General features: G+C 46.5%; 1 protein-coding gene across 1 annotated transcript; it reads left to right on the forward strand.

Moving 5' to 3' along the window:
* Positions 1 to 1845: 1845 nt before the first annotated feature.
* ID2 (inhibitor of DNA binding 2) lies at positions 1846 to 4328 on the forward strand. The gene is made up of 3 exons (XM_066385879.1): positions 1846 to 2341; positions 2674 to 2725; positions 3570 to 4328. Exons 1-2 carry the CDS (start codon positions 1994 to 1996, stop codon positions 2716 to 2718), a joined length of 393 nt encoding a protein of 130 aa, XP_066241976.1. The 5' UTR covers positions 1846 to 1993; the 3' UTR covers positions 2719 to 2725; positions 3570 to 4328.
* The last annotated feature ends 7770 nt before the right edge of the window (positions 4329 to 12098 follow it).

Genomic DNA, 12098 nt, shown 5'->3' on the forward strand with positions numbered 1-12098 from the left:
CACATGCACACAAAGTCCATCAAAAAAGCCTGGAGCTGTAGGGGACTCAGGTATTAAATTATTTCCAGATTTCATATCCGAGGAGAGGTTGTTCATCGAACCCTGTTGGGAACGGAGACGCAGGCGGCATTTGCAGGGCCAGGCCCTGGGCCAGCAGATTTCTCTGCTGGTCACGAAATCTCCATCCACCTCCGTCCTCCAAAATGAAGTGGCTGGATTTTCTGAAAGTGACATCCACCTAAGCACCACCCACACCGCCTCCCTAAAGAGAAGCCCTGAGGCAGGCACAGGGCGGGCCCACCAGCTGAGGAATTAATCATTAATGGGGAACAAATAGTTCCCCGTTATTAAGCTTTGCTTTTTCTCCCGTTCTGCCCCCTTCCTCTTTTTAAATGCAAAGGAGGTGGAGAGCAAAACAGAAAACAAAACACTTACAAATATTGCATCGCTCTCGGATTTTCCGGTTGATTGTATTTGGGCCAAGTGTGATTTTCAAAATACACAGCTAATTTAGGTACTGTGGTCTTCAGTTAAGCTAGAATTATGTGTGAATTAACTAAAAGTATTTCAATCAAGAGCTGCAAACTTTTTTTTTATATTTAGACACCAGAAATGAGTTTTTAAAGATTTACAGGGAAAAAAAATCCTGAAGCTGTATTCAGTACTAGTGTTGAAAAGATTCCAAACCTCATATATGACAGATTTTTTTTTAATAGCGTGCACGCTGTCGATCAATGGCTAGGAACACCTACCTATCACAAAGCTTTGAAAGTACTGTAGGTGCTGGAATGTGACACCCGAAATCACTATTTGTGCATAATTAATTACATTACTTTGCCACCTAGGCTGTGGGGCAGACCCACAGCCTCAAGGGCAATGTATGTAAATACAGTTTCAATATATTTACAAATTACCCTAATGCAGCGGTTCTCAACCTGTGGGTCGCGACCCCGGCGGGGGTCGAACGACCAAAACAGAGGGGTCGCCTAAAGCCATCGGAAAATACATATTTATTATTGATTTCTGATTAGCAGGATCATTATAATAGTTCTGCCCCTTCTAGAAAACGCACCCCAAGAGCGTCCAGCTTTGCAGAGCTCCAAGGCGATCCGCAAGGTTAACGCACACAACTGAGTTTATAATAACGCCTCCCCCCAACACCCCACCCCAAACCCGCGTGGCTCGGGGTTGCAAGATCCCACACTAAACCTGCCTTTCGCGCACGTGGGTTATTTTTTCCACAAAGAAATGGAACTCACTCTGTGTTGTCACTTGTCAATAGCAAACTTATTTGGATTTTCCCCTTTGTGTAGAAATGCTGTGTATGCGATGACACTGCCTGGGTGAACTGTCGCTGTCCCTCTGCGGGCCGCACACTTGCCCAGGGCGCTGTGATTCCACGGCTGCCGAGAGCTCCAAGGGGTCGTCCGTGTCCCCACCCCGCACATGGGGCTAGGGTCCCGCCTCACCACTGGGGTTAGAATTTAGATGCATACATTCCCGGGCACTCCCCTTCCTCCACCCTTTCTTATGAACCCCCCTTTCTCTCCTTCTTCCCTGTCCTTCCCTCCTCTCAGGCCCCGTACCCCTCACTCCTCCCTCTTCCCCCTCCTGCCCCGGCGTGTACTGTACTCTATTTACCACCCCAGCTGGGCTCGCGCCCGCCCCGCCTACCCCACGACGATTGGCTGCAAATGCGGAAAAACCAAGCTCTGGCCCCGCGCCCGCGCGCACCAATAGGGTTGCCCGTCCGGCCAGATAGACGCTCGCCTTCTTCCAATGAAATTGCAAGGAAGCTGGCCCGAGAATGCCGATAAAAGCCGCCCCGCCGCGCTCTCTGCTTCATTCTGAGCGGAGCCCGGTGTTTAGTGCTGTAGGGTTTGTAGGCGGCGGAGGCGGCGGCAGCATTAGCAGCAGCGGCGGCGGCGGCCACCCGAGGTCCAGGGCAGCCTGCGCTCTCTCCCGGTCTCTCCTTCATTCCCCGTGGTCAGCCATGAAAGCCTTCAGCCCAGTGAGGTCCGTTAGGAAAAACAGCCTTTCGGACCACAGCCTGGGCATCTCCCGGAGCAAAACCCCGGTGGACGACCCGATGAGCCTGCTCTACAACATGAACGACTGCTACTCCAAGCTCAAGGAGCTCGTGCCCAGCATCCCGCAGAACAAGAAGGTGAGCAAGATGGAAATCCTGCAGCACGTCATCGACTACATCTTGGACCTGCAGATCGCTCTGGACTCGCACCCGGCTATTGTCAGCTTGCACCACCAGCGACCCGGGCAGAGCCAGGCGTCCAGGACGCCGCTGACCACCCTAAACACGGACATCAGCATCCTGTCCTTGCAGGTAAGACCTGCTCCCGGGGAGGGGGGGCGCTCGCTGCCGCCAACCCCGGCAATCGCCTTGGGCCGCCGTTTAGCAGCCAGCCCCTTTGTCCAGACGGCTGTGATCGGTGAGTTCACTGACGAGCGAATATAACTTTAACGTCTTTACGAATCTGCTGTGGATTGAGCCGTGCGTGGAATTGCTGTTAAGTTCTGACCTGTCGGTCTCTGATCTGCATTATAATGTAAACGTGTGTTTAGTGGGACTTGTTCTATATAGTGGACTACTTTTAAAAATAGCTCCTTTTTCCTTAAGATGGTCTAACATCGTGTGCCTTTTATCTCCTCTCGCAGGCTTCTGAGTTCATGTCAAATGACAGCAAAGCACTCTGTGGCTGAATAAATGGTGAGTGTTTGCTTGTGGCTCCCGTTGGTTAAACTGCCCCTTGGAGCATTTTTTCGTGTGTGTGTGTGTGTGTGTGTGTGTGTGTGTGTGTGTGTGTGTTGGGGCGGGGGGGGGGGCGGTGCGGGTACTTGTGTATCTGTAAAAATTTTGATTTAGCAAAGTGAATGTATACTTAAGATGTATGACGGGTAGTACATTATCTGCATATAGGGACTTTCTACCTCTGGTTACTCAAGATCACAGAACATTTTCCTTAAAAAAAAAAAAAAAAAGGCCAATAACTTCCTATGAAGGTGGCCAAGGAAAAGCGTGTATTGGCGTCTGTCTGGAATGTAATGTCCTGGCTGCCTTCTGCCGTTGCTCTGGTAGGATGAGGTACTAACCTCCGTATAATTCATCTTATCGCCACAAATTCCGCAGGGATCCTCCCTGCTTCCCAAAACTGAGCCCTGTGGGATTCGGCTAGGCGAGCAATGCTGCCCTGTGCCTCAGCCAGCCCCTGTGATGTGGGATCCGACTTCCCTATCTGTTAAACGAAAGGGCTGTTTTCAATCAAATAATTGTTACAAGAAGCAGACTGGCGCCTGTAAGCTCTGCCGCTGGAGATCCAAATAGGAGATTGCGCTGGAGAAGTTTTTCCCTGGAGTCTCTGCTGTTTTAATGTTTAATTTGCGCTGTCGAGCCTGAGTGTGTACAGCGTTGCATCTGGACGCCAGGGTTTGCCCAATCTTTTGAGTGTTTGGTTAAATGTTCAAACTGTGGCTTCCTCCTGGCGCCAGTCTGCCCGCCTCTGCCCTTAGGTTGCATTCTCCTAAACTTGCTTTTCTCTCGCAATCTTTTGCAGGTGTTCCGTGACTTTTTTTTTCCTTTGCACAACAAATCTACAGGAACTTAATTTTTCGATCATTTCACAAGGAGGACAAGTTGATGGACGTTTTTTTAAAAAAAAAAAAAAATGGAAGCAAAACTAAGAAGGATCAGATCATCTTCCCCTGAGTGTTTCTGACCTGGACTGTGATATTAGTTATTTATGGAAAAAAAAAAGACTTTTAATGTCCTTTCTGCAGTTGGAAGGTTTTCTTTATATACTATTCCCACCATGGGGAGCGAAAACGTTAAAATCACAAGGAATTGCCCAATTTAAGCAGACTTTGCCTTTTTTTTTTAAAGGTGGAGCGTGACTACCAGAAGGATCCAGTATTCAGTTACTTAAATGAAGTCTTTTGGTCAGAAATTACCTTTTTGACGCAAGCCTACTGAATGCTGTGTATATATTTATATATAAATATATATATATATTGAGTGAAACCTTGTGAACTCTTTAATTAGAGTTTTCTTGTATAGTGGCAGAGATGTCTATTTCTGCATACAAAGTGTAATGATGTACTTACTCACACTAAACTTTTTATAAAAGTTTAGCTGTAAACTTAACCCTTTTATACAAAATAAATCAAGTGTGTTTATTGAATGGTGATTGCCTGCTTGATTTCAGAAGACCAGTGCTTTGATTTTTATCATGCTGTGTTATACCTGAACCCAGATCAGTACAAGCTCAAATTCATGTAGACTGTATAAGACTATAATAAAACATGTCTGGACTCAATATCTGAATTCTGGATGATTTTTCAGATCTATTTCTTTCTCTCTCTCTCTCTCTCTCTCTGTCTCTGTCTCTCACCACATTTTATTTAACCCCTTCTCTTTCACCCCTTCCTCCTCCCTCTAAGTCTTGGAGTTGGTGTGCAGAGGATCTTCTCGGATGTGTGGTCACTGCCAGGAAGGTTATATGCAGAAGTTTCTCTTAGTCCCTCTGGGAAAATTAGTTCTGTGCCTTGTCGCTGATTTCACACTTAGAAGGAGCTGCAGTTGCAGCGGACCCCAAGCCTTTGCTCATTCAAAATCACCCTGGAGTCTGGAAGGGCAGGATACCTGTCTTAGGTGTTCAGACACTTCCTGAGTAAATGAAAGGGCATGTTCCTCAGAAAAGAAGGGGCTCTGCAGAATTCAGAATGGAGTAAGATTTAGCAGGCGGCCCCCTGAGGCCGTTTATCAGGCCCCGCCGCACTTTGAGAAGGGGCACTTCTTTCATTGGTGGTCAGTGAGAGGAGCACTGTATGTGGTGGCCCTCCAACAGTCTGAGGGACAGTGAATTGGCCCCCTGTGTGAAAAGTTTGGGGACCCCTGATTTAGGGGATGGGCAGGAAGCCCTCGGAATCATTTGGCTCCTCTTGACTGTGCCATGGAACTAAGCCATCCCAGGCCCCTGAGCTCTTGCCCCAGCTGCCCCTGTTTCCCCTCCACCTGTAGCTCAGCCTGCTCCAGGAGGCAGGGCTTGGGCCTGGCCCACTTTCCAGCACAGGTGGCTATTAGATCGCCCTTCACCCTTGACTGCACCCCTGGCCTCCCAGAAAAGGAAAGGAGGGAGAAGGGGACAACAACCGCGTGCTTATGCCATGGCAGCCCTGATGTGGCAACATGTGACCCTGCTTTAAAATGGATAGTTACTATAGATAACGTCTCAAAAATTCACATGCACCTATATCTTTACATTATGTTCTCAGATTGAAGGAGGCTGCCCTAGGTGTGTGAGGGTGGGGGTAGTAGGTCCTGGAAATCCTGTCTGAGGGGGAAGGCAGGCAGGGATAGGGTTTCACCTGGACCACTCTCTTAGGGCCAGGTGAGCAGGTGTTCAGTTGGCCCCACCAAGTCTACCCTCCCCCCCACACACACACACAATCCAGAGAATCCATCGCTGGCCCTGGGTGGGGGGCGGCCTATGGCAGCTGGGGGCTCCAGCCCCACCCGCAGGTGAGCCCTCGCTTTGAAGAAGCAGAGTGCCCAAGGCCATCGTTGTTGATAATCATACCCCCAGGGAAGCGGGCTCTGACTGCACCTGGACTGGACCGGCAGGTCATCCTGCTGCAGGGCAGGCCACCCTTCAGACCTGCCACCTGACCTCGGGGCCACCTGTCATCAGGCCGCCCAGCGTGTGCCGATGGGCTGGGTCCCCGTGGGGTGAGGGCGGGGAGGGAAGCACGAGGACCTGTTGGCCGTTACCCATCCCCGTCCTGTCTTTCCAGGGACAGCAGGCGGTAACCCACACGTGGTCTGCCCAGAGAGGTGAGGGGACTGACCTGGACCGACGGTCTTCTGCACGGGCTCCTTGCCTTTCCCGGGGCAGCCGTACAGGCGGGGCGGGGCCCTGCTTAGCACCGGCACGGTCCCTGGGAGCCGGGGACCATTGGCAACATTGGGACGGGGACCCAGAGTGGCAGCAGCCTCGAGGAAAAGCGGCACCTTTCGGCGGGACTTTTCGCGCAGGAGCCAGGACGCCCTTTGGGGTCCGGCCGATGGAGGCCGAGCGCCACCTGCTGGCGGGCGTGAGGAAGGCGGCTGGTGAGCAGGGGTCCTCGTGGGCCACGGGCTGGAGAGACCACCGGGAAATGCGTGCAGCCTTCGGAAGTGGATGAAGACGTTATGCGAGATGACCTCTCCAGCACGGGCGCTGCCGCCATTTCCCACCGGTGCATCTTACAACCTTTCGTGAACAAGTATCTCCCCTCAACTCTCGACCGGGGACTGTCCTGGATTCTAATAAATGCATCAGACATTGATCTCTGGCCTCAAAGAGGTTATCATTGGACAGTGGACGGGGGAAGGGGGGGATGAATTGTGATGTCAAAGGAAAGCCAGACCGGTTTCCCTTCTTTTTTCCTTAACTTTTTGTTTGATTTTATTTATTTATTTCCCCCAAAAACTGCTGAACAGCATTAACCAGGACTTCCCAACTTGATGTTACAGAAGCATGGGGAAAGGTGGGTGCCTTTGTCTCCTTCCAGATCTTTAGTGAGAACGGATCAAACTTTCTCCCGTGATGTGTGCCACGACTCTAGGGTTTTGTTGGAATATACAGTCTCTCACTTTTAGGGGGATCCCTTCCATTGTTAGGGCTTTTATTCATTTATTTGTTGGGAATTTTAACACATAATTTGTTTTGCGTTCGGTAAAATATTTTTACGGTGCTGATTGTTTCTCCAGTGTATGACACTGATTTTTCTGTGCATTCCTCTAGTCCGTCCTACTTGAACAGCCCAGCACCGTTCAGGTCTGTTAGCCAGTATTTTACTGGAAACGGAGCCACCGTTTATTTTCTTGTGCTGTCCTTATCTGGTTCTGAAATCAGGGTCACGCTAACCTCAAACAATAAGTGTACAGGTCAGTTTACATTTAATTTCAGTTCTCAACACTGTGGGCGGCGCCTCTGAGGCAGGGCAGGCTATGGTCTCTCCAGCGAACAGAATCTGAGCTCAGAGATGTAAAGTGGGTGACAGAGGGCACACCGCAGTCTGTGGACCGACTGAGTCCATGGAGAAGGGGCTTCTGAGTAGAGCACACAGCTGTAGACGTGTGAGGGTCTGAGGCATACCAGCTTGCAGCTGCAGGGATGTTGGGACAGTGAAGAGGGAACCGGAAGTCTGAGTGACAAGAGCAGGCACATCCTGTGAACGTCCTGGGTGAGGCTGCCCACATGAGCCAGTTAGGGGGCATTGGCCCAACAGGAACTGGAGACAGGGTTCTGCAACAATGTGAAGCACGACATTGGACCTGAGACGGCCGTACGGGATGCGTGAGGCCTGCAACCTCAGCTAAAGCATATCATCAGCACTCACTAGCCCAGGAAGGTTATAGGAAGCCTGTCTGTCTGCCTGTGCTCAGCATGGGGAAAAAATGTCTCCTTGGAAACTCATAGCCTAGGTCTGTCTTCATAGGAAATGGAGGTCCAAACATATACCAACCAGTTAGTCTGAGAAATTTGAATGCTGATAAATTAACATAAAAATGGGTCCCTGGGTGGTGGTGCCTTTAGGGTATTTGGCAGCCATAGGACAAAAGGTCTCTGGAGGGAAGCCCTCAGTGCAGAGACCACAAGACATTCCCTGTTTAGTGGCTTCTTAAAAGTTAAGTTTAAAACTTACTTTTTTTTTTAACCACAGAAAACCAATTTGCTGTGAGAGGTTAAGTAGACAATGGAAAGGTTAGAAACCAAAGAGACATAAAGGCTATAAATAAGGATGGTAAAAATATTAAAGAAATCAAAGAACTAATTGAAAACATAAGAAACATCACAAGATATATATGTTACTGACACTGTAGACTAAATGAAATGGTTAAAAAGCCAAATTAAAAACTACTGGGGCATTTTTGTACACGAATGTCAAACGAATTGAAAAGAAAATGAAGGAAACGATGCCATTTACAATAGCACCAAAAAGAACAAAGTACTTAGGAATTAGCTGAGGAGGGAAAGATGCACATGGAGCATGAGGGAGCGATGCTGGAAGAAATCAAAGAAGCTATAAGTGAACAGAAAGGCACTTCGTGCCATGCACTGGAAAATTTAACAGTATCGTTAAAATGGCAACACCACCCAAAACAACCTAGGGTCAACACCATCCCCATCAAAAAGCTCAATGATGTCTTTTTCTCTTACAGACATAGAAAAATAATCCATTCCAAAATTTTAATGGGCTCTGAAGGGATCCCCAAATAGCTAAAAGCAATCTTTAAAAAAAAGAACAAAGTTGGAGACCTTCAACTTTTTTTATTTCAAAATTTACTATAAAGCTACTTTAATCGAAACAGTGTGGTATTGGCATAAGGACAGACATACTAACTGACAGGATAGACTAGCAACCCCAGAAATAAACCCTCATGTGCGTGGTTAAATGATTTTCCACAAAGATGCCAGGACCATGCACTAGAGAAAGGACAGTGTTTTCAACAAGTGGTGCTGGGAAAACCGGATGTTCACGTTTCAAAAGAATGAAGCTGGATCCTTACCTAACATTGTACATAAAAAATTAACTCCAAATGCAATAGTGAAACTATTAAACCCTCTGAAGAAAGCAGATAGCATAAGCTTCACGACATTGGACTTGTTAATGATCTCTTAGACACAACACCAAAGACATGGGCAACAAGAATTAAAATAGAGAAACTGGACTTCCTAAAAATTGACTATTATCAACAGGGTGAAAGGTAAAGTAAAGGATGGGAGAAAATATTTGCAAATCATACATCTGATATGGTATTAATATTCAGGCTATGTGGAAGACTCTTAAAACTCAACAACAACAACAACAAACAACCCAATTCAAAACTGGGGAAAGGAAATTGAATAGACATTTCTATTCAAGACATAAGATATGTAAATGGCCAAAAAAGAAAAAAAAATGATAAGATGATCAACATCACTAATCATTAGAGAAATGCCAATCCAAACCACAATGAGATATCATTTCCCATCTATTAGGATGGGTACTATCAATGAAATCCATAAAATAAATAGCGTTTAGAGGACATGGAGACACTGGAACTCTCGTACACGGTGAGTGAGAATATAAAGTGGGAATAGCCGCTCGCTGTAAGGAACGGTTCCGCAGCTCCACAAAACATTCCAAAATCTAATTGCCGCACGTTCCAGTTGTTGGTCGTTTCACCTCTGGGCACAGATCACTGAAAGAATTGAAGCAGGGTCTCCAAGAGGCACTTGTATGCCCACATTATTTACTCATAACAGCTAAAACATGAAAACAAACCAAGTGTCCCTCAGCAGAACATAGAAGCAAAATGTGGTACAGGCACACGATGGAACGTGACTCAGCCAGAAGAAAGAAGTAAGTTCTGACGTATGCTATAATGTGGGTGAACTTGAGGACATGGTGCTGAGTGAAATAGGTCAGTGACCATGAGACAAATACTATAGGACACCACTTACGCGCAGTACTGTCAAAGTCATAGAGACAGAAAGTAGAAGAGTGGGTTCCGGGGGTCGGCAGGGAGGGGAGGAGGGCAGCGAGGGGAGTTAGGGTTGAAAAGGTAGAAAGGTTTCGTTTTGCAAGACAAAAAGAGTTCTGAGATGGATGGTGGTGTTCCTAACAGCACTGAACTATACACTTAAATATAATTAAGATAATGAATATTATATTAAACATATTTTACCGCAATAAATAATTGTTTTTCAACTACCAGGAGAGAATTGCCGGTCAAGCAGAGGAAGCTGAAGAAATACCCAGAACACAGCACGGGACCGTGAAGATGAAGCCATGGTCTTGGGTGCGAAGCCGGGATGAGAAGCTCCAGCAGACATGGCAGACTTAACTGAGGCTGGGACAGGCTGGGGAGTGCGTCACGGGATGCAAGCAACTTGAACTTGAGCATTAGACCAACCTGTATTCAAGTCACCACGCTGCATACAGGTCCTCAAGTTTAAGAAGAAAAAGTCCAACAACATGAGGCAAAGAGTTCACAGCTAAGAGTAATGCAATGGCTTTAAACATTAAAAAAAAAAAGTGGTCATTTTCATTCATAATGAAGTTACATACAAATGGAAACTATGTGAGATACCAGTTCTCACCCAGCAGACGGAGAAAAAAAGTTCAAAAGTGACCAGATACTCTGCCGGCAAGACAGTGTCAATGATAAAATAGTGGAGTCCCTATGTGGAGGAATTGGACAATGGCTAGCAAAATTGTATACATAAGCTTATCTTTTCCTCCAGCTATGCACGTCTAGGAATCTATCCCAAAGTTACACTTGCAAAAAATGTGAAACAATATATGCTCCAGGTTACCAGAGCCAATATGAGGAAGAGCTTTATACCCTGACGTGGGATTCCAGGACATAACATTGTCAAAGCGTAATACAGAGAAGCGTACATAGCACCCTAATCTTTGTGTCAGGAGGAAAATATAACATACATATAAAGGTGCACATTTGTTTATATTTTCAGAGAAATAAAGCAGGAGCATAAACCCAAGTCCCTTAAAATGGTTATTGGTTGGGGAGGGAGAGAACAGAATGGAAGAGACAATGAAAGTGTGGTGTTTCTGAACAAATCTTGTTAGGTGGTTTTGACTTTAGAATATGTGTGTTTTTTTAATTGGAAAGAGCAATATGTAAATTTTAAAAATAATGGAAACAAATGAATCTGATTGTATGTCAAGTTGGTGACATCCCCACACAGGGAGAAGGATCATGCCAATTAACTTCAGAACATAGTCGTGTTACTGTGCGTTCCAGGTGGATGTGTCCTAAGGACAAGGAGAGCCGTTGTCATGTTGTGAGTAGTAATGGCGATATGGTTATTTTTAGACTATGGAATGTACATACATGTAAGATAAGCAAAGAAGCAATTATGCTGATGGGATTAGGAACCCAGAATGTCAGTGTAAGAGAAATAAGGTATAAGTTTAAAATTAAAAAGTAAGTGCCCAGAAATAATATATCTGAACTGAAAACAAGTTTACACTCATTTTTTCTCTTTAAAAAATATTTATTTTCTAGCTTTCCACCAAAAACACCTGGATGCAGTGACAGCGTAGCAGTAAGACCCACCCCTTCTACCGTCTCTATTCCTTTTTTATTTTTTAAAGATTTTACTTATTGATTTTACAGAGATAAGGGATGGGGGAAGTGAGAAGTATCACTCATAGTTGCTCCACTTTAGTTATTCATTGGTTGCTTGTATGTGCCTTGACCAAGCGAGCCCAGGGTTTCGAACCAGCAACCTCAGCATTCCAAATTGATACTTTATCCACTGCACCACCACAGGTCAGGCTACCGTCTGTATTCTTGACCCATTAACCACCAAGTGACCAGAGCTCCTTGGCTGGTTCCCAGTCTAAGACAGTAGGTAAAAATAAAAATAAAACTCTGGATCCCAGGTGCACTAATTCATTCTAAGAAATGGTTAACTAAAGGGAGATAATCATGTATCTGTGCTGCCTGACCAGGATGAACTATATTTCAGATAACCGGGAGAGAAAGACAGAATTAGAGAACCGCCGTTTTGCAGTTGCTAATGTAACGTTGACTGTAATGACTAATGTAGTAATAACGGCCACGTGATAACTGGGGTCGTTATTGATTCAGGCACAGCCAGAAGGTGATGGAGAATTTTATAAGGAAGTGATCGGGCTGCTGATGAGAAAGTGATTACTTGGCGGCCACAAACAGAATTTTGAAGCATAGGATATTGCCTCTTATTCCAAATATCAAGTTCAGGACAAATATATATATATATGCTCAGTTGGTTGTAGGAACAGGTCATTCCAGTGTGTGGCTTGGTGCTCCCAACTCATTGCCAGTCCTTAGGTTCCTCCATACCACAGGTGGCGCCCCTACCCTGCACCCCCTGCCGCTGGAAGGGAAGTTCCCAGTCTTGACTCACCAGCAGCAGCCCTGTGGCCTCCAGGGAGGAGGAAGGAGAACTTTGCACAGGGCAGACGGGCAGCTCCCCCGACCTGAAGGCCTGCGTTGACAGTGGGGCTCTGTGTCTCGGGGTGCTTTGGGGGGGCTTTCGGCTGCACGT

The sequence above is a fragment of the Saccopteryx leptura genome, chromosome 5 (genome assembly GCF_036850995.1).
Source record: "Saccopteryx leptura isolate mSacLep1 chromosome 5, mSacLep1_pri_phased_curated, whole genome shotgun sequence".
NCBI classification, from domain to species: Eukaryota; Metazoa; Chordata; class Mammalia; order Chiroptera; family Emballonuridae; genus Saccopteryx; species Saccopteryx leptura.